This window comes from Hyperolius riggenbachi, chromosome 6, assembly GCF_040937935.1.
Source record: "Hyperolius riggenbachi isolate aHypRig1 chromosome 6, aHypRig1.pri, whole genome shotgun sequence".
NCBI classification, from domain to species: Eukaryota; Metazoa; Chordata; class Amphibia; order Anura; family Hyperoliidae; genus Hyperolius; species Hyperolius riggenbachi.
The window spans coordinates 379472376-379494480 of NC_090651.1; the positions used below are offsets into that span (position 1 = coordinate 379472376).

The following is a 22105-nucleotide window of genomic DNA, read 5'->3' on the forward strand; positions in this document are numbered from 1 at the left end:
GGGGCTTCTAATGGCCCCCCGCAGACATCCTCTGCCCGCGCAGCCACTCACCGATGCTCCGGCCCCGCCTCCTGTTCACTTCTGGAATTTCTGACTTTAAAGTCTGAAAACCACTGCACCTGCATTGCCGTGTCCTCGATCCCGCTGATGTCACCAGAAGCGTACTGCGCAGGCCCAGTATGGTCTGTGTCTGTGCAGTACACTCCTGGTGACATCAGCAGGAGCGAGGACACAGCTGCGCAGGCGCAGTGGTTTTCAGACTTTAAAGAGACACTGAAGCGAAAAAAAATCTATGATATAATGAATTGGTTGTGTACTATGAATAATTACTAGAAGATTAGCAGCAAAGAAAATATTCTCATATTTTTATTTTCAGGTATATAGTGTTTTTTCTAACATTGCATCATTCTATAATATGTGCAGATTACACAACACTCAGCATTCAAAATGATTCTTTCAGAGCAGTCTGTGAACTAATGACCTCTCCTCTGGCAGAGAAAGAGTAAATAGTTAAGGAACTGTTGAGATAATAAAAGTCAGAAAACAGCCCTCTCTACGACTTTGAAAGTCGTAGAGATTAATGGCTTTTTTGTATAGAGATAACAACTGGAGTTCCTTAACTCTTCCTGTACTGGAAACAATTAGACTGATGTATCTGATCTTATTGTTTTATTTCTTAGCTGTACTACACATACAAATCATAATATCATAATTTTTTTTTCGCTTCAGTGTCTCTTTAAAGTCTGAAATTCCAGAAGTGAACCGGAGGCGGGGCCGGAGCATTGGTGAGTGGCTGCGCAGGCACAGGATGTCTGCGGGGGACCGTTAGAAGCCCCGGGTAAGTTCAACTCATTTTCCCCCGACCCCTTACAGTATCCCTTTAAAGCGTAACAGAAATCACCTAAAAAAAAATTAAAAGTTTCACTTCGGCCTTGTTCACATTGCGTTCGGCTGGTGTTTCCATCCGCGGTGGGCTGTTTTTGAGGCGTCTTTTTTTTCCGACTCCCGGCGCTTGGGTGGGCGATTCGTTTTTGTGCTTAGCGGTTTTCTAAGTGTTTTTTCTGAGCCTGACCTGAAAGTGAACTCTTTGACCCGGAAAAAGATAAATACAATGTATTCTTAAAAACACAAACGTAATCACTACACAAAGCGATTTTGAGAGCGTTTTGCATTTCTCCTATACTTTCCATTGAGGCGGATTCACCTCAAAAATGGTCCACACACCGCTTTACTGAACGGACAGCGCACAACCCGCGCTGATATGAACCTTTTAATAGACATTAATTATCCACGTAGTGGGGGGGGGGGGGGCGTTTTTCAAAAAACCGCACGCGGGCGAAAAACAGCTGAAAACGCCTGAACAAGCCCTTACTTGGGGCTTTTGCCAGCCCCCTCCAGCCGACCTGTGCCAACAAAGTTATCATACGATTCTCTGTTCCCATGCTGTGACTCACTTCTACTTCACGCAGTTGGTGTGCACTGCGCATGCGCGGTCTTGGCTACGTGCACGAGGATACGCATGGCCAGGGCACCGTGGACGTCATCTTAGAAGTCGGCTTTCACTGCGTGAGAAAAAGTGAGCAGTGGCGGGGGAAATGGGGATCGTTCAGAGATGGCGCGGGCGCAGGTCAACTATAGGGGGCTGGCAGAAGCCCCAGGTAAGTGAAACTTAATTTTTTTTTTTAGGTGATTTCAGTTCCGCTTTAACTTATTGCCGACCGCGTCACGCCGAAAGGCGTAAGGTTCTTGGGGCGGGGAGCCGTCTAGGCGTCTGTACGTACAGGTCGTGTGGTTTGTCATGTTGGACATGTGATTGTGTGCATGTTGGACATGTGTATGAGCCTTAATGCTGGGAATACACGGTTCGTTTTTGCCGCTCGATTCTTTTTCCATTGTGTTCAATGTGGAATCAAGCGGCGAAACAACCGGGCGGGAGATCGGATGTGTAGAAAATTATTTATCGAGCCATCTAAATGGCTCAATAGATAATTTAGATATTCTCAGCATTAGGCAGCACATCCACCAATTGTATGCAGTGTCCTTGCAGATAAACAATACTGAAAAATAATGGAACAAGGTCACCTAGGTTGGAAATGATTGTAGGGTAGTCTCTCCCAGGGTGCCTGCAGAATTGTACATTTCCGGCTGTTCCAACCAAATCTTCATCTTCATTGATCTAGCAAAGGCAGGGTAGCAACAGCTGGCTTGAAATTTAAATATGGTTTCCCAGTTCTTTTCAAAGGGAGTCTGAAGCAAAAATAAACAAATACATACTTACCTAAGGAGAGCGAAGGTTCTTTGTCCCTCTCCCGGTTCCAGCACTGGATCCCCTGTTCAAATCTCCCGTCACGGGAGGCTTCTGAAGCCCGAGTGCTTCCGAAGACATGCAACTCCGTACTGCACAAAAATGCGAGCTCGCGCATGCGCAGTACAGAGCAACCCATGTTCGGAGCACGTGGGCTCCCGAATACTTCCAAAGCATCCCGCATCAGCAGAGAGCAGGATTCGACCCATTAGCCGAAGAGTAACGGGAGAGCCAGCCCTGGAACGACAGGACCAAGAGAGGAATGGAAAGGCTCTATAGAACCCAGAGAATTCTCTCTTTAAAGGGAACCCAAAGATAGTTTTTAAAACTTTTCACTGCCAGGACACTCCCAGACCGTGCGGGCGCAGCTTGCATGTTGGCAATACTGAAACTGCACCACAGCGGTCCGGCACAGAGCGGCTGCAGGTGGCTGGTAGAAGTCCCAGATAAGTGAAACTTTTTTTTTTTTAACTACCTTCAGGTTCTCTTTAGGCTGCTTTCACAGTGGGACGTTACAGGGGCACGTTAGAGCAGCCTGTAACGCACCCCACCGCACAGCAATGAAAAATCAATGGGCTGTTCACAGTGCCCACGTTGCGTTACATTGTAACACTGCACATTATATGGAAGTGCTGCATGCTGTGCGTATAGGTGGTTTTAGCTGCGTTAGACTTGTTTGCACATGCTCAGTAATGCTGTTTTATTGTTTTTTGTGTGCAGGAGAGGAGGAGGGGAGAGTCCACTATTTTGCCTAGCCATGTGGCTAATTAATATCCACTGCACTGCAATTCTCTTCCTACTAGCAATGATTCATATGAATCATTCTCTGCCTGCTAGCAATGATTCAAATGAATCATTCTCAGTTCTCTGCCTGCTAGCAATGATTCATATGAATTATTCTCAGTTCTCTGCCTGCTAGCAATGATTCATATGAATCATTCTCTGCCTGCTAGCAATGATTCATATGAATCATTCTCGGTTCTCTGCCTGCTAGCAATGATTCATATGAATCATTCTCGGTTCTCTGCCTGCTAGCAATGATTCATATGAATCATTGCCGCTTCTATCGAACGAAAAACGGCACACCAAGAGCCGCATAACGCGGCTCTATGTAGCATCCACCTTTAGCACCACCATGCGTTGCGTTAGGGGAACGTTATGCGACCTTAACGCCCCACTGTGTAAAAGCCCTTAACTATCTTTTTTTTTTTTCCACTTCAGACTCATTTTAAAATGGTTAGGGCTCTTTTCCAGACTGTTGATAGGCAGTGAAATGCCTCTCAAACTCACAACTGCTCACTGCTGTCCACAGGGCCGGCGCTACCATAGAGGCAAAGGGGGCAATTGCCCCAGGGCCCCAGAGCTTGTAGATATGTTAAGAAGATCATTGGGAATAAGAGGAAAAAACTATTTTTCAAAAAGACCTTAGTTTTTGAGAAAATCAATTTTAAATTTTTGAAGGAAAAAAGTATACTTTGCAATGCGGTAAATGTCATTTTTAGTAGCAAACCTAACAGTAGTGTAATTTTACATGCATCCAAAGAAAAAGCAATACATTTCCTGACGGGGTTTCCTGGGGGTCCATACGCAGCCGCAGCGCTTTGGCCAGGGATCGCTATACAGCCGCAATATGGCTCTATGAAGATCCCTGGCATTTTTTCCTATTTTCCCAAATTTTTTTTTAGGTTTAGAGTGTGGGAATTTTTTTTAAAAAAAATTGTGGGGTCCCCCCTCCTGAAACTTTTTAACCCCTTGTCCCCCATGCAGGCTGGGGTAGCCAGAATGTGGAGCTCCAACCGATTGGGGCTTCACACCCTGACTTTACCAGCTGCAAAAAAGGTCCCTTAATGCAGATTTTTGTTCCGGGGTATCTGTTGGGGGGGCCCCCCCAGGTTTATTTTGCCCTGGGGCCCCATTGTTGCTTAAACCGACCCTGGCTGTCCGTATTTGTCGGACTATAAGCCACACGTAGATTTCAAGGACAAGACCACCCCCCCCCCCCCCCCCCCAAAAAACCCTAAACCTTATGTGTGGGCAGCATGGTGGTGTAGTGGTTAGCTCTCTCGCCTTGCAGCGCTGGGTCCCTGGTTCGAATCTCAGCCAGGGCACTATCTGCAAAGAGTTTGTATGTTCTCTTCGTGTGTGCGTGGGTTTCCTCCAGGCACTCTGGTTTCCTCCCACATTCCAAAAACATACAGATAAGTTATTTGGCTCCCCATAAAAAATTGTCCCTAGACTACAGTACTTACACTACATACATAGACATATGGCAATGGTAGGGATTAGATTGTGAGCTCCTTTGAGGGACAGTTAGTGACAAGAATATATATATATATATATATATATATATATATATAAACACACACATATACACACACTGTACAGCGCTGCGTAATAGGTCGGCACTATATAAATACTAAATAATAATGTGTCCAAGGTCATCTCGAAGGTGTTGTTCTCCCCCTAATTATTGTATCCTTCTCCAGTCCCCTATTGTCTCTCATGTCCCCCTGTTGAATGGAATTAGCAGCATATATCTCGCACCTGACTAGAGAGTGCCCAGGCAATTAGCCACTTCTCTCACTCACTCTTTCCCCTAGTACCGATCACATGTAATGATGCGACTAGGAAATGCCGACACTAGGGGGAAGAGAGAGTGAGTGAGAGGAGGAGCTGATCGCCGCAGGCACCCTCAGGTCGCATGAGAGATACGCACAACTGCTGCTGCTAATTCCATTCCAGTGGATGACGTGGGGTAAGTAAAGGGAAACCCCAACATCACAGCAGCTCATATGGACAGGTGTTTGTAAGTTGGAGACTCCCTGTATTTGGGCTGTAAGATATTGGGCTCTATTCACAATTAGAGATATCGCGAACCTCCGATTTTCAGTTTGCGAACTTCCGCGGAAGGTTCAACTCGCGTAAAAGTTTGCGAACCGCAATAGACTTCAATGGGGAGGCGAACTTTGCAAAATGGAAAAAAATTATGCTGGCCACAAAAGTGATGGAAAAGATGTTTCAAGGGGTCTAACATCTGAGTTTTTGCATGGCGGAGTGGGATACATGCCAAAAGCCCCAGGGTAAAATCTGGATTTGATGCAAAGTAGCATTTTAAGGGCAGAAATCACATTGAATGCTAAATTGCAGGCCTAACGTGCTTTCAAACATCTTGCATGTGTATACATCAATCAGGGAGTGTAATTAGAGTTCTGCTTCACACTGACACACCAAACTCACTGTGTAACGCACTGCAAACAGCTGTTTGTGTAGTGACGGCCGTGCTGGACTACTGCGCAACATGCCAGAGTGTAGGCCGTGGCGGTGTTCAAGCCCATATGGTCGCCGGGCTATGGCAGCTCAATGATAGAACAGTGACTGTCCAGCTGATCAAATTTGGTCTGTCCACAATGAAACAACGACCTTATTATCTTCTTCTATGTAGGTAGGAGTTCCAGTATAGGTAGGCATAGGTAGGTGTCCCAGTAGTTAGCTAGGCATAGGTAGAAGACCCAGTATAGGTAGGTAAGCATAGGTAGGTGCCCCAGTAGTTAGCTAGGCATAGGTAGGTGTCCCAGTATAGATAGTTAGGCAGGGCCTGGCTGGCACAATATTAACAATTACCAAGGTCCAGCTGCAACAGATAGGGCTGTATAATGTCAGTGAGCAACACACACAAAAAAAAAAAAAACACATCAGGAAAACATCTCTCAAAAGAGCTGTTGAGGGGTGCTATTTTAGCAATAACAATCATCCAGGAGCAAGCCAAGAGCCTAACTATTCTTTCCCTAGGAGAAAAAAAATCTGCAGCAGCTTTCCCTAGTCTGTCTATCTGCAGCAAACACACGAGTGGGTGTCATGGCCAGCAAGCCTGCCTTATATAAGGGGGGGTGGGGCTCCAGGGCTTAGTGTAGCCTGAATGGCTACACTGGGCCTGCTGACTGTGATGCAGAGGGTCAAAGTTGACCCTCATAGTGCATTATGGGGCGAATCGAACTTGCGCAAAAGTTCACCTGGTGCAGGCGAACGCGAACCACCAGTTCACCTGAAACTGTTTGCGACATCTCTATTCACAATCACACATGCAGTAAGAGATTTTATTTAATTATTTTTTTTGGGGGGGGCCCATTCACACATAAAATTGTTAACCACTAGCATTTTCAGTGGGTGATTTTTCCATGATTTAACGCAGAAAGAGAAAAAAAAAACCACTGTACAAATTCTCATTTTTGGAGCGATCACGATTAGCATTTCTATATATGCTAATGGCGATTACTCCTAAAATCGACAGAAAAATGCTGCATGCAGCAAGTTTGCGATTAGCAATAATCACGGAACACCCACAATTATCGCTAATTGCTCAAGTGTGAACACGGCCATAGACTAATATAGCACTAGCGTTTAAAAAAAAACAACACACTAGCGCTTTAGCAATTAGCAAGAATCACACGATTGCCGTCGACGATCCGTCCTGTTCTGCCTCTCATAGGCATCAGCCTATGAGAGGACATCGCTCCCCGGCCAGAGGCCGGGGATCGCCAATCTCGTACAGCACTGCAGCCCCTGGCAGCGCTGTACACTTGTAAACAAAGGTGATTTCTTTCCCCTTACGTTTACAAGCAGCCTGCTAGTGGCTAGCAAGCTATTCATGGAACTCCGTTCCGTGAAGCGGCAGGGAACAATCACGTATGCACGCGGCCATTCCCTGGGAAACTGCAGCCCCTGGACTTGACGCCAATTGGCGTTAAGCAGTCCTGGGGCTGCTGCGGTCACACCCATTGGTGTGAGGCAGTCCTTAAGTAGTTAATACTTAAATTCCCTATATAAAAACAAGCCTTACCCATAGCTTTTCAGAGAGAATTGGCACTCAGTCCCATGTAGCAAGGGCTTATGGGAGCCCAGTCTGGGCAGGAGGTGGAGGCGGTTACTAGTCGTTGATTTCAGGGAGGGGAGACTGAATTTACACACAGGAAAGCCGATAGTATCTCCAGCCCTCAGCCTGTGACAAACAGAACATGGCTGCCCTCATTGCATCACAGCAATAAATAATCATAAACTGTTGAAGCTGTTTGCAGCTAGATATGCTGTGTAAATTATCTAAACTTTAGATAAGATATATAGACAAGTTACGTGTTATTGTTCATCGTGAATCCGCTTTAAAGATCACATTGGCCTCAATTCATTAACCACTTCACCCCCAAGTGTTATTTTACCCTAACTGACTAGAGCAATTTTCACCTGTCAATACTCTTCCCTTTAATTTGCCAATAACCTTTTCAATATTTATCACATCAAAATTATCTATACTTATATTCTCTCTCCCCCCCACACAGATTAGGCATCTCTGGAGCAGGAGGGGGGGGGGGGGGGATTTTTGTTTACAGTAATTGCTTTCTATGCATTTTAAAGGGAAGACCAGTCAAAAAACCACCAAACATGCAGGACTTTAACAGTTAATAGCAAAGCCCCCTTACAAGATATAAACACCAAATGTTGGTACCTTAACTTCTACATGTTGCAGGGGTGATTAATACCATCAGAATAGATTGCATGGCTGAAGGGGCGCATGGTCCCAGAAGGTGGCAGAGGACAGCATGGGAAGCTGCGCGTGCGTAGCCCATGTGCACACCTGTCGCCATAAGTGTCCTGTGCAGTTCAGTGGAGAACAGCATACGTGCAGGGTGCTTACAGGGAACAGACTTCAGCCAGAGTTTCCAGGTTAACAGAGCAACCAGCAGCACCATGGAGGGGACCCAGAGTTAAAGTGAATCCGAGATTAACCTTACACATAGTTTATAGAGCATTCCTCAAGCCAAATACTTTGTTTTAATAACCCAATTCCCTATAAACTAAAAAAGCCCCACCCACAGCTTCTCCAGAACCTTGGCACTCTGAGACTCATGTAGCAAGGGCTTATGGGAACTCAGTCTGGGCAGGAGGTTACTAGTCAGATTTCAGAGGCAGAGGAGGGGTTCAAAGGCTGAGGGGTGGAGATGCAGAGCAGCTTGCCTGTGTGTAATGTTTACAAGCAGAACATGGCTGCTCATTGCATCACAGGAAGAAATAGTCATTCTATTGAAGCCGTTTGCAGCTAGATTTGCTGTGTCAACAAGCTAAACTTTAGATGAGATCTATAGACAAGTTACTGGTTATAGTTTTCATCTCAGATCCACTTTAAGTCCAGATTCCATGTATTTTCTGTGTTCAGTGTCCCTTTAAGCATTTATATTTTGACATTGTGGATGCCTCTGGTTCTCTGACTGCCATTACAGTCCACTGACCCATCACAGAGTCATGTCTAAGCAGACTGCAACCACCATCACATCCATTCCTATGTCCTTAAAAAAAAAAAAAAAAAAAAGCAGATCTGTGTTCCAATGACTTAGGCAAGAGCTGCAATTTTTTTCCCCACACCTAATAATTAAAAATACAGCTGTGTGGCCATCACTTGCAGTCCCCCCCACCAGGAATCCCCGCCCATCGCTGCTCATGCTTTAGTGAATCAGGCTCATAAAAATAAGACGCACAGCCTGTGATTTGTACAAACATCTGTATTTTACAAGTGTGAGCACACGAGGCAGCCAATCAGATCAGCCTCCACATCGCTGCGCAGGAAGCGGCATCTGAGCAGCCGGCAGAATAACAGACTCCCAGTTAATTGGTTTAATTGTATTAAGCTCAACTAAACAACTTAGCAAGACAGACAGGGCCGAGTCAATTCAATTAACAGCTCTGATCTGATTAGATGGAGGGAATGGCGGACATTCCTGGACAGAATGAGATAGGCTCCAGTCACTGGCAGGTCCTGGAAGTGATAGAGTCTTAAAAATCAGGGCCTTCTTTCTTCAGCTTCTTGTAATCCACTGATTCGTTGTAAAACTGCAGGAAGGACAGAGCGAGAAGTCAACTGAGCTGAACAGGGAATTTGCAACATGGAATAAACTAGGAGTTCAACTGCTAAAATGTATAGTACTGTCCTGTCTCCCATATTCTCACAAACCACAATAAAGGTCAATTCTAAGCATTCATGTTTACTTAAACAAGTGACACCCATGCTAACCTAGAAATAAAATACACGTAGATAAATACTAGTTCTACTTACATAACAGATGTATTGCACTGGCCACGTTAGGTTTCCTGGGAATTTTATAAAGGAAATGCAGAGAATCCCATTCTAGGCAGTTTCCATCTTGGTTACCTTTGACCTCCTGACATTTCCTCCCTCACTCTCCTCTTGCCAATTGTGTATTTGTTACCCGCCCTCCTCCCAGAGTCTTCAGACACTCTCACTGAGGTCTATACTAGAAAGTGCACTGTCTTATGTCATTAGAAGGGGGGGGGGGGAAACTAAGGGAAGAGGAGGCATAGATTAGAGATAAAGACCCCAGCATGTAACTGTTTGGCGAAGGCAATTAAAGGGCCAGTGCTCCTAAGGTATGTGATAAAACCGCAACAGCAGGAAAAGTTTTGAATGCAGGATTAGCATCTATCACTTAAAGCGGTACGGTCACCATAAAAAAAAAGTCAAATTTCAACAGCAACTGGTCTGAGTGTATTAAAGGGGACTTAAACTGAGAGGGATATGGATGTTTCCTTTTAAACAATACCAGTTGCTGGTCAGTCCTGCTGATCTTTGTCTGCAATAGTGGCTGAATCACACACCTGAAACAAGCATGCAGCTAATCCAGTCTGACTTCAGTCAGAGCACCTGATCTGCATGCTTGTTGAGGGGCTGTGGCTAAAAGCATTAGAAACACAGGATCAGCAGGAGAGTCAGGCAACTAGTATTTAAAAGGAAAAATCCTTATCCTCAGTTTAGGTTCCCTTTAAGTGATGAAGATGCTAATCCTGCATTCAAAACTTTTTCTGCTGTTATGGTTTATCACATACTTTAGGAGCACTGGCCCTAGTGCCAAAAAGTTGGATGCTGGGAGTTTAATATATTCCTCTTCCATTTCCCTGCCTAGCTGATCACTTGTGTTTACAAGCAAGGCTGAGGTGACTCAGTGATTGGATGTGTAAGTTAATAAAAATATAACTGGGAGGAGGGCAGCTAATGATTACACAACGAGCAAGAGAAAGAAAAGGGAGGGGGGGAAACAAGGGTCAGGGAGGCAGCAGCGGGTCGGTGAACAGATGGAAACTGTTCCCACTCATTGATCCAAGTCCCCGTGTGTAATGATCGCCATCAATCAATGAGATGCTGCATCATTCACAAAAGCAGATACTCCCGTCCACACATTGCTTCCCGTTTAAGCGTACTAATAGTATGCAACAAGAAGAAATGCACGGCGACAACTTGTGGCCAAATAGTAAAACTACACCTAAATAAAAATTTATTTTTTATGAAAAGTCCCACATTTACATTTAAAATTAAATCTCTCCCACAGTACCCAGGTTGTGTGTATAAAAAAAACAAACAAAAACTTTATGGAATAAACGTTAATATTTTGTCAAGAGGGTATATTACTGTTTTTTTTTGTAAATCATGGGCTTGTAAATAGCGACTGACAAAAAAAATTGCGGGTTTTAATGACAATAGCATGTATTTTAACACTATAGTGGCCAATAACTGAGAAATTACCATTTTTCTCATTCCCATTAAAATGCATTTAGAGTAAATTAATGCTTAGCAAAAAAAGTACCAACCAAAGAAAGCCCGATTTGTTGTGATAAATAGTAATAAGGTTATAGGCGAATGAATGGAAGGAACACCATTGCTTTGGTGTTTAACCTCCCTGGTAGTAGGATTCCTCATTTCAGGGTGTAAAAGCAGTACAATTTTCATGTGCTTTCAGACAAAAACACGAGCCTGCAGCAGCCCTGCACTTACCTCCCTGGGATCCAATGCTGCAGTTCTCCATCAGTCCTTCAGGTGGCGCTGTAACCCTATAGTGAGTGTCAGCTGTAATGACGACAGTCTGCAATCTCACGAAGGGGGGGGGGGGGAATACAGAGCCTCAGACAGGAAGAGGCGTGCCCGCCAGCATCTGGATAGCCTGTGAGGTGAGTGGAGAACACCTGCTGCACGCTCTGCATGGACCTCCTGCCGGTTACCGCTCTGAGCTACAGTTTTCCACCCCGAGTGTAGCTCGTGGTTACCGCTAAGGAGGTTAAGGGGAGGGGGGGGGGGGGGAAGAGATGAAGTGGTCAAGCTGGCGCAGGCACACCACGGCGGGATTAAGTGCAACACGCGGCTCATGTCCTGGAGTCTTCTAGGGAAACATTAGGAGGCCAGTGTCACATCCAAGAATCAGAAGTGGTTCGGGTGCCCAGCTACCCTGGATAATCCCTTAAAAGGGATCCTAAACTGAAGGATGTGGATTTTTCCTTTTAAAATACCAGTTGCCTGACTCTCCTGCTGATCCTGTGTCTCTAATGCTTTTAGCCACAGCCCCTGAACAAGCATGCATATCAGGTGCTCTGACTGAAGTCAGACTAGATTAGCTGCATGCTTGTTTCAGGTGTGCAATTCAGCCACTACTGCAGTCACAGAGATCAGCTGGACTGCCAGGCAACTGGTATTGTTTAAATGGAAACATCCATATCCCTCTCAGTTAATAAGGTTTCCTTTGGCGGAAAGATTTGTACCCAGTGCAGATTTTGATCAGCATTCTATATTCCATGCAATGAAGACACCACAGTCCCACTCACCTTGTATTGGTAAGTTGGATCCAACTTAGTCCAGGGGTTTGGGTTGTTTTTCTTGTCCCAGCTACAGGAAAAAAATAAAATCTTCAGATGCAAATAAAGATAAAACCACAGAAAGCTTTCCCGCCACATACAAGTACAGTAGAATCTTGTTAGTTATAGTAAGCCTTTGGGTTTAGTAAACTCAGTCCCCAGCAAATGTGTCTGTATAAATCAGGGCTATGGAGTCGGAGCAATTTTGGGCCCCTGGAGTCGGTGGTTTCATAAACTGAGGAGTTGGAATCGGGAGTCGGAAGATTTTTGTACCGACTCCACAGCCCTGGTATAAATATACAATGTATGACCAATTCCGATACAGTAAAGTTCTGAGATCGTAAACTACCTTTCCTGGTCCCTGGTGATAATACAGTGGGCAGTAGAAATCTGACAGAAGTGACAGGTTTTGGACTAGTCCATCTCTTCATAGGGGATTCTCAGCAAGGCTTTTATAAAGATCTTCCCTAAAAAGGTTCTGGCCAGCCTCCCTGCTCGCTACACAGTTTTTTGTTAGTTGGACGGAGCAACTGCCATTCACAGTGCTTCTGAAAATAAATCCCTGAGAATCCCCTATAAAGAGTTGGACTAGTCCAAAACTTGTCACTTCTGTCAGATTTCTACTACTTACTGTAAGTGACGGCAATAGGAGAAGAGTAATTTATGGCTCATTTTACTCTGGAAGAAATGTACTGCTTATTTGTATATGTTTGCACATATTTTACAATTTTTTCACTATGGTGCCCCTTTAAGATTCGTTTAATTTTTAACTCATTTGAGTAGCTCACTACTCTTGAGCACATCCCTGATTGTATGTGTAGTACAGCTAAGAGAACATTAGTAGCAAAGAAAAAAAAATGTTTTACAGTACAGAAACATCACTTGTTATCTATGCAAGAGAGCACAACTTACCTGACTTCAGGACTCCTCATGGCCACTCGCAGAGCGTACAGCAAAGAACCAGCACCACCGATACCCACAAATACAAACAGGGGAATCAGCTGAAAACAGAACATAAATATCACTCAATATGGAAAGCCAGAGAACTTCAAGATTTACTGTCAGAACAATTATTCACAACATGTCCGATTTGAGTTCAAATCTACTTACTGATCGATTTTCCATTCACTTTGTGAAAAATTGTTTAAAGAATTGATCAGAAATGTTAGAAATTGATGTACAGTAAATCTGTCAGAAAATTGCATTGTGTGTAGCAGGCATTAGTGTGAATACCATCACTGAACCTGTATGCATTCTCACTGGCATCCCCCCCCAGGCAGGGGAATACTGGTGTTTGATGCTGGGGATACACGGTACGTTTCTGTACATCGACCAGCTGATCCGATCACGCTGCTCGACCCGCGCCCGCTCGATTCCTGCCGGCAGACAATGGCAGGGAATCGAGCGGCAATTGATCCGCATGTATGAGCGAGGATGCGCCAGCATTGAGCCACTGGCTCGATCCAGCACATAAAACGAGCCGTGTACGCACGGCATAACGCTGGGAATACACCACAAGTTTTTTCAGCAGATACATTTCCAGCATGTCGCTTGTTCTCATGGAAGTGAATGATGGAAACTGAAAAAAAAAAGAAAAATTTGAATATTGGACAGTAAATCAACTGAAAAAAAAAATCTCAACGTGTATTCCCAGCATAATGCAGATGTTAACCCAAGCCAAGCTGGAATGCCCAGATATTTGTATCCAGATATCCTGGTAAGAGCTCCACTATGTTCACTGTAGGGCAGTGCAATGTACTGCATGTAACTGAATGAGCAGTTAGTGTTTGAAGGGATCCTGGATTTGGGATTAAGCCAAACACTGCACTTCAGCAGCCAAGCTGGAAGGAGTCATGTGACTCGGTGTGGATGACCTCCTTGTGACCCCATCCACTAGCTTGGGTGTAGAGTTTAGGACAAGTCAGGTTTCCTAACAGCCTGAGCCCACTATTTATATTTATAAAAACACGCATTTTCATGCGTTTCAACACATTAAACTGCATTAAAACAGGTGTTTTTATAAACACAGCAGTGGGCTCAGGCCCTAATGCAGGATCCAGAATTCAAACACCAACACTGCACACAGTAAAGCTGGCCATACACTGGGATCGAATCTGCTGCCAATCGTTCGCGATACACGCCGAATTTCGATCCATTTCGTCCGATCCCGTCGATCGCTCCGTGCGGAAAATTACCGTCCATCGCCCGCGGGTAGGGAGGTGTCGCTAGCGGCGTTCGAGTGCCCGACGACCGACGCAATAGAGCCGCATACATTACCTGCTCCGCCGGCGCGTCTACGCCCGGTCACCGCTGCTGTGTCCCCGCTGGTCTCCGGCATGCTTCAGTTCCTCCTGCCCGGCAGGAAGTTTAAACAGTAGAGGGCGCTCTACTGTTTAAACTTCCTGCCGGGCAGGAAGAAGTAAAGCATGCTGGACCTGGAGACCAGAGCGGAGAAGACAGCGGAGACCTGGGGACTGGAGTCGCGGCGGAGCAGGTCATGTATGCGGGCAGGGGGAGCGGCGGCAGCACCACCACAACAGATTGTGAACGGTTTCAGGCTGAAATCGGTTCACAATCTGTTTGCAGTAAAGGTAGCCATACGATCCCTCTCTGATCAGATTCGATCAGAGAGGGATCGGTTGGTCGAATCTGATGGCAAATCAGCCAGTGTATGGCTACCTTAACACTGCAGCTAAAGTCTAGGCTATAGGAAAGACAGACCACCCCTCATTTGACCACTAATCACCAGAGGCAGGAAACAGCAGCTGCAGATTACACCAATATAGTAGAGTCATTCATCTGGCACAGGCGAGGATTGCCCGACATCAGATATGTGTTCTTACCAGTTGCTGGAGAAGTCAAGCAACCAGCAATAAATATAGTACTAACCTTCCCCCACTGAATAAAGGACAACTGAAGGGAGAGGGACATGGAGGCTGCCATATTTGCCTTTTAAACAATACCAGTTGCCTGGCAGCCCTGCTGGTCTGTTTGGCTGCAGTAGTGTCTCAATCACACCAGAAACAAGCATGCAGCTAATCTTGTCAGATCTGAGAAGAATGCCAGAAACCTCTGTTCTACTGAATGCTTGTTCAGGGGCTATGGCTTAAAGTATTAGAGGCAGAGGATCAGCCGGACAGCCAGGCAACTGGTATTGCTTAAAAGTTAATATGACAGACTATATCCTTCCCACTTCAGTTGTCCTTTAAAAAGCAGAGTATTGCAACGGTAGCAACTTACGCATGTTCCCAGGCACCAGTCTTCTCATCTAACTCCCAGTGCCTTTGGGGACGTCCTCCATGCATGGCTCCGACACGTCACATGACCCAGTGCAGGTCAGGTGACATACCGGGGAGCCATATGACCATGCCGCAAAGCCTCTGGGAGTTACAGAAGAGAAGATGGGTGCACAGAGCATTCATAAGTCGCTACCGTTGTGCAATGCTCTGCAGTAGGAACGCCACCGGTTTCCCCCGCCAGGCATGTCTGTTAGTTAAGCCTCAGTAGTACCTGGCCCACACTCCTATTCAGATTTAAGGTACAACGATCCAGCCACCAGGTGGCAAGCAACAATTTGTATGGCAGGAAGATCAGCACACTCAGTAGTATGTTACAGGGCTGGGAAATCTGTACAAAAACTATCCGGCTCCTCAGTTTATGAAACTGACTCCAACTCCAGGTACCCAAAATTACTCCGACTCCTTAGTCTAATATTCCGACTTAGTTTATGAAACCACCAACTCCAGGTAATTGCAAAAACTTCAAGCTCTTGCTCTTTTAATACAAAAAGTTTCCATAAATATACTTCGTGTTCAACTACTGAGTGTGCTGATCTTTCTGCCATACAAATTGTTATTTGAGCATGCCGGGTGCCAGGGTTCTGGTTAACCAGGATTTTACTGTACCATGAAATCTGCAAAAATTCAAATGGGTAAACTTAAAGTGAACCAGAGACGAAGTCCTGATAAAATCCCCGACTGAGCATTCAGTCTGGCTTTGCTCAGGAATCATTATAGCCGAGTCATAGCAGAGCCAGAAAGGGGCAGGCTTGGGCTTGAAGACAGACCCCGATATAATGATTCCTGAGCAAAGCCAGACTGAACGCTCAGTCGGGGATTTTTTAGGGCTGATAACAAGCAGGCTGAGCAGTGATGAACGAAACAGAGCAGGGTAAGCGTCTTCTCTAATGTTCCCACTAATATATATGGTAAAATACATGAGGGTGCTTCGTCTCTGGTTGACTAAGAAATAGTGCCCATTCATTCTATTTTGAGGGCCAGGAGAAAAAAAAAAACTAAACAAAAAACAAAAACACCACTACAAAAAAAACAAAACCAACCACCCAGTTTTAAATTCTGACTCTGGCATAAAGGTACATCGGCACACTTTTTACTGCACGCACAGTATTGACTCAATAAAAGCAGCTTGCTGAAGCCAGTCCTGTGCTTTGCAGCTTCCAGTGGAGCTCTAGTCAGCTGCACACAGGACTCCCTGAGCTACGTGCAGGCTCAGGCATCCAGCTCAGCCCATACAAAGGGCTACAGGGAGCTATAGTAACCCAGATGTAGAACTACACAGCACAAGCCATAGACAAGGCTTCATACTCCGCGCTGCATTTCATGCCACAGGCTACAGAGGGGAAATTATGCACGTTATCACCGGCAGTTTAATATAAACAAATGATCAGCAGCTGTTCTAGATTGTCACTCATTAACATAACAGTATGAAAGGAGGAGGACTACATGTGAAGCCAATAGCAAGCCTGGACAGACATACAGAGGAGACATAATGCTGAGCTGTACTATTGGTGACTGGAAGTAAAATCACATCTATACAACAAGCAACATATTGCTAAACATGCCAGGCAGGTGACTGAGGAGGTTTCCAAGGATCAAAGGAATTCTACAGGTGCAACAAGCAGGTTATCTGGTGGGGGTTACACAGGTGATGGTGACCAACCCCCCCCCCCCCCCCCCCCCCGAGGTGTAAGGAACATCCCTACCCATACCATGGCACCAGGACCAGTACAGCAGGAGAACCTTCCCCCCCCCCCCCCCCCCATTACCATGGCCAGTCCTACAGGGGACCCCCCATACCATGGCACCAGTACAGCAGAGGAACCCCCCATACCATGGCACCAGGGTCATTACAGCAGAGGAACCCTCTCCTATACCATGGCACCAGGACTAGTACAGCAGGGGAACCCACCATACCATTACCATGGCACCAGGGCCAGTCCCACAGGGGACCCCCCATACCATGGCACCAGGGTCATTACAGCAGAGGAACCCACCATACCATGGCACCAGGGCCAGTACAGCAGGGGAACCCCCCATTACCATGGCATCAGGGTCAGTACAGCAGGGGAACCCCCCATACCATGGCATCAGGGTCAGTACAGCAGGGGAACCCCCCATACCATGGCACCAGGGTCAGTACAGCAGGGGAACCCACCATACCATGGCACCAGGGCCAGTCCTACAGGGGACCCACCATACCATGGCACTAGGGCCAGTCCCACAGGGGACCCACCATACCATGGCACCAGGGCCAGTACAGCAGGGGAACCCCCTCCATACCATGGCACCAGGGCCAGTACAGCAGGGGAACCCCCTCCATACCATGGCACCAGGGCCAGTACAGCAGGGGAACCCCCTCCATACCATGGCACCAGGGTCAGTACAGCAGGGGAACCCCCTCCATACCATGGCATCAGGGTCAGTACAGCAGGGGAACCCACCATACCATGGCACCAGGGTCAGTACAGCAGGGGAACCCATCATACCATGGCACCTGGGCCAATCCCACAGGGGAACCCACCATACCATGGCCAGTCCCACAGGGGACCCCCATACCATGGCACCAGGGTCAGTACAGCAGGGGAACCCACCATACCATGGCACCAGGGCCAGTCCCACAGGGGACCCACCATACCATGGCACCAGGGCCAGTCCCACAGGGGACCCACCATACCATGGCACCAGGGCCAGTACAGCAGGGGAACCCCCTCCATACCATGGCACCAGGGCCAGTACAGCAGGGGAACCCCCTCCATACCATGGCACCAGGGTCAGTACAGCAGGGGAACCCCCTCCATACCATGGCACCAGGGTCAGTACAGCAGGGGAACCCCCTCCATACCATGGCACCAGGGCCAGTACAGCAGGGGAACCCCCTCCATACCATGGCACCAGGGCCAGTACAGCAGGGGAACCCCCTCCATACCATGGCACCAGGGTCAGTACAGCAGGGGAACCCCCTCCATACCATGGCACCAGGGTCAGTACAGCAGGGGAACGCACCATACCATGGCACCAGGGTCAGTACAGCAGGGGAACCCACCATACCATGGCACCTGGGCCAATCCCACAGGGGACCCCCCATACCATGGCACCAGGGCCAGTACAGCAGGAGAACCCCCACCCCCCATACCCCAGCTGCAAAGCCTGGTCATGCAGGATACACCCCCCCCCCCCCAATACCCCAGGTGCAGGGCCAGTTGGGAGGAGCCGAGTAAGGAGGGATGACCCTAATGGAGGTATAATGGTGGTAGCGGGGTAATGATAGGGGGAGCTATTCCCAAGGCAGTGCGGAAGATGGGGCGCAGGGAAAAGCCCCAGCGCTGCAGTGCCTGACCTGCCCCGGCCTGTGTGTGAGGGGTGACCCGGCTCGGGTGTATGGAGAGCGGGGGGGGGGACTCGGGGGACTCACGCTGGGGTGCTTCTTGGCGTGGCTGATCATAGTGCGCAGCATGATGGCGGCCGGACTCTCCTCACTGCCCGCAGATTCCTTCACTACTACCGCACAATGTCACACGAACGCGGGGCGGGACCTAATAACGTCACCGGGGGGCCTCAGCCGGGGTGTCCAACCGCAGTGCCTGACCCACACGCGACACCAAGCCTGGAACACTCTGCGCATGCGCGCCGCCGCCCTATAGGAAGGGAGCGGCTCCGCCCTCTCTATACTGGGGCCGCCATTTTGTGACGGGGGTCAGTGGAAGGAGCAGCCTGTAAAGGGAGAGGGGGGTGTCACCATCGACATGGCGGCTCTCCCCTTCCCAATACAAGCTGTCTGCCCCCCAACTCCTCCCACCACACACTGCTGGAAGTGGAGGGGCTCATACTGTAGTGTATACACCAAATCTACACTTACCTGGGCACTGCTGTGCACCATATATATGTGCCAAAATACCACTGACATCTTCTGCAGCACTTTACAGAGTACATAGTCATGTCACTGACTGTCCTCAGAGGAGCTCACAGTCTAATCCTACCATAGTCTAATGTCCTACCATATTATTATTATGTATTTATATAGCACTGACATCTCCTGCAGCACATTACAGAGTACATAGTCATGTCACTGACTGTCCTCAGAGGAGCTCACACTCTAATCCTACCATAGTCATAGTCTAATGTCCTACCATATTATTATTATGTATTTATATAGCACTGACATCTTCTGCAGCACATTACAGAGTACATAGTCATGTCACTGACTGTCCTCAGAGGAGCTCACACTCTAATCCCTACCATAGTCATAGTCTAATGTCCCACCATATTATTATTATGTATTTATATAGCACTGACATCTCCTGCAGCACTTTACAGAGTACATAGTCATGTCACTGACTGTCCTCAGAGGAGCTCTCAATCTAATCCTAGCATAATCATAGTCTAATGTCCTACCATATTATTATGCATTTATATAGCACTGACATCTTCTTTAGCACTGTACTGAGTACATAGTCATGTCTCTGACTGTCCTCAGAGGAGCTCACAATCTAATCCTAGCATAGTCATAGTCTAATGTCCTACCATATTATTATGCATTTATATAGCACTGACATCTTCTTTAGCACTGTACAGAGTACATAGTCATGTCACTGACTGTCCTCAGAGGAGCTCACAATCTAATCCTAGCATAGTCATAGTCTAAAGCCCCATCTACACGATGGGACATTGCAGCGATCCGGCGGCTCGATTAGCCGCCGGATCGCCTCTTCCGCGTGCCCGCCGCATCCCCGCTCGCCGCGCGTGCGCCGGCATCAATACCCGCTCGATTCCCGCTCGTCCCCGCGCCGCGCCACTTATCTTCCGCTCGATTCCCTGCCATTGTCCCCTAGCGGGGAGCGAGCAGGGAATCGGCGGACGCAAGATCCGTCCTGTCGGATCTTATCAATCGAGCCGCATCAGCGGCTCGATTGATAAGGAGCATCGCGGCCGCATCTACCCGTGTAGATGTGGCTTAATGTCCTACCATATTATTATGCATTTATATAGCACTGACATCTTCTGCAGCACTTTACAGAGTACATAGTCATGTCACTGACTGTCCTCAGAGGAGCTCTCAATCTGATCCTGCCATAGTCTTAAGGTGCGTACACACGCACTACAAAAGGAAACGACGGGTCCGCCGGACCCTCCTGCTGGGCGGTCTTAAGCCGACAGTATGTGCGTGTGTACGCGCTGTCAGTGGACTGATAAGGCTTTTTCTGAACGATCCGCTGAGTGGATCTTTCAGAAACAGCCTTATCAGTTCGCTGACAGCGCGTACACACGCGCATACTGTCGGCTAAAGACCGCCCAGCGGGAGGGTCCGACGGACCCGTTGTTTCCTTTTGTAGTGCATATGTACGCACCTTTAACGTAATGTCCCTAAGACAAGTTTTGGTGGGGACCGGATTTCAGGCACCTGTACACTGGCACATGCATGTAGGCATGTATGTACACAAATGCATTTCTCTAGTTTTTAATACATACAGTGCAGTTGCACACGCTGTAGCAGTGTGAAAGCGATGATCTGATAATACTGTGTAATAGTTTCTCCTTATTCCAGCAGGAGGCAAATAATTACAGTGGTAATGTACTGTAGTGCAATGTGGTTTAGGTAAATCAATGTTTTAATGCTGAGGATTATTATTACTATTAACGTCACATTCATAACAATCACATTTGTAGAAACATCAGTAATAAGCAAGAAAGAGGACTATAAAGAGGACATGTGATATTTGGTTGACCACAGACAGCTGTGGTTTCCTGCATGGCAGAGGTTGTTCCATGCCCGGCTAATATGCCAAAGTCAAAGCATTGCAGATTGCCACTCTGAGGCTGAGTTAATACGCCCTGCTGTCTAGTTAAAGCACACCAGAACTCTGACCAAAAAATAAGGATTAGCCCTACATGGGGGCTTCTTCCAGACCCCCGTAATCTATGTTTTTTTGTCTGCACTGTTGTGCTCCCGCCCTTTGTGGCCACCAAGACGGATGGTTTGCAGCCATGGCGCATGCTCTGTCCCGCCCTCGCACCTCCTCGATCGCTCTCCCGAGACGCTGTGTATGGCAGCCGCGCCCAGGCGCATTCACAATTTATTACGAGCCATGCATGCACAGAACGCTACCGGGCACAGCTGCCAATCGAGGAGTCACGTGGACAGGACAGATCAGGGGCATAACTAGAAATCACTGGGCCCCCCTACAAAACTTTGGATGTCACTGACTGTAATCAGAGAAGCTCACACTCTAAGTTAGTCCAGCACCTTTACCCTCAGGTTTTTATAGCAAGGCGGTGGTCGTCTTGAAGGTGTGTAGGTTATGTTGGAATAAGGCCCTGCTGCCTAGTTTCTGAAGGGTTCAAGCTTTTGTTTCAGCATGTCATTGTACATGTTGACATTCATCCTAGCTCCCAACTGTCCCTCTTTTGGAGGGACAGTCCCTCCTTTGGAGCCCTGTCCTTCTGTCCCTCTTTCCTGTCCAGTTCTACAATTATACACCCTAAAATGTTGGCCTGTTGCACCTTTTTCTGGGTAACATACAAGAGCAGACAAAAAAAGAAAATATCATCTAACTACTTCCGTATCAGCATTATCTGGGCCCTTAAAGTGTACCAGAGATGAAGAATATATATATACTAGCTGATTGCCCGGCGTTGCCCGGGTATGTATTTGGCTGGTGTTGGCTCCACCTACTTTTTCTAACCCTAACACACAATTACTCACTGACCAAGTTTGTGAGCTTTGCATTGTTTGGCACCAATAATTTACATTGAAATGAAACAAATCTAATTGGCTGTGTGTGGCTCCACCCCCTTTTCTGAATTTGAACCCCAGTCACCCAAT

General features: G+C 47.1%; 1 protein-coding gene across 1 annotated transcript; it reads right to left on the reverse strand.

The window, feature by feature from the left end:
- Positions 1-8835: 8835 nt before the first annotated feature.
- Positions 8836-18843, reverse strand: NDUFA4 (NDUFA4 mitochondrial complex associated). The gene is made up of 4 exons (XM_068243287.1): positions 18698-18843; positions 12899-12987; positions 11957-12017; positions 8836-9181 (listed from the first exon to the last, which is right to left on the reverse strand). Exons 1-4 carry the CDS (start codon positions 18737-18739, stop codon positions 9125-9127), a joined length of 249 nt encoding a protein of 82 aa, XP_068099388.1. The 5' UTR covers positions 18740-18843; the 3' UTR covers positions 8836-9124.
- Between the last annotated feature and the right edge of the window lie 3262 nt (positions 18844-22105).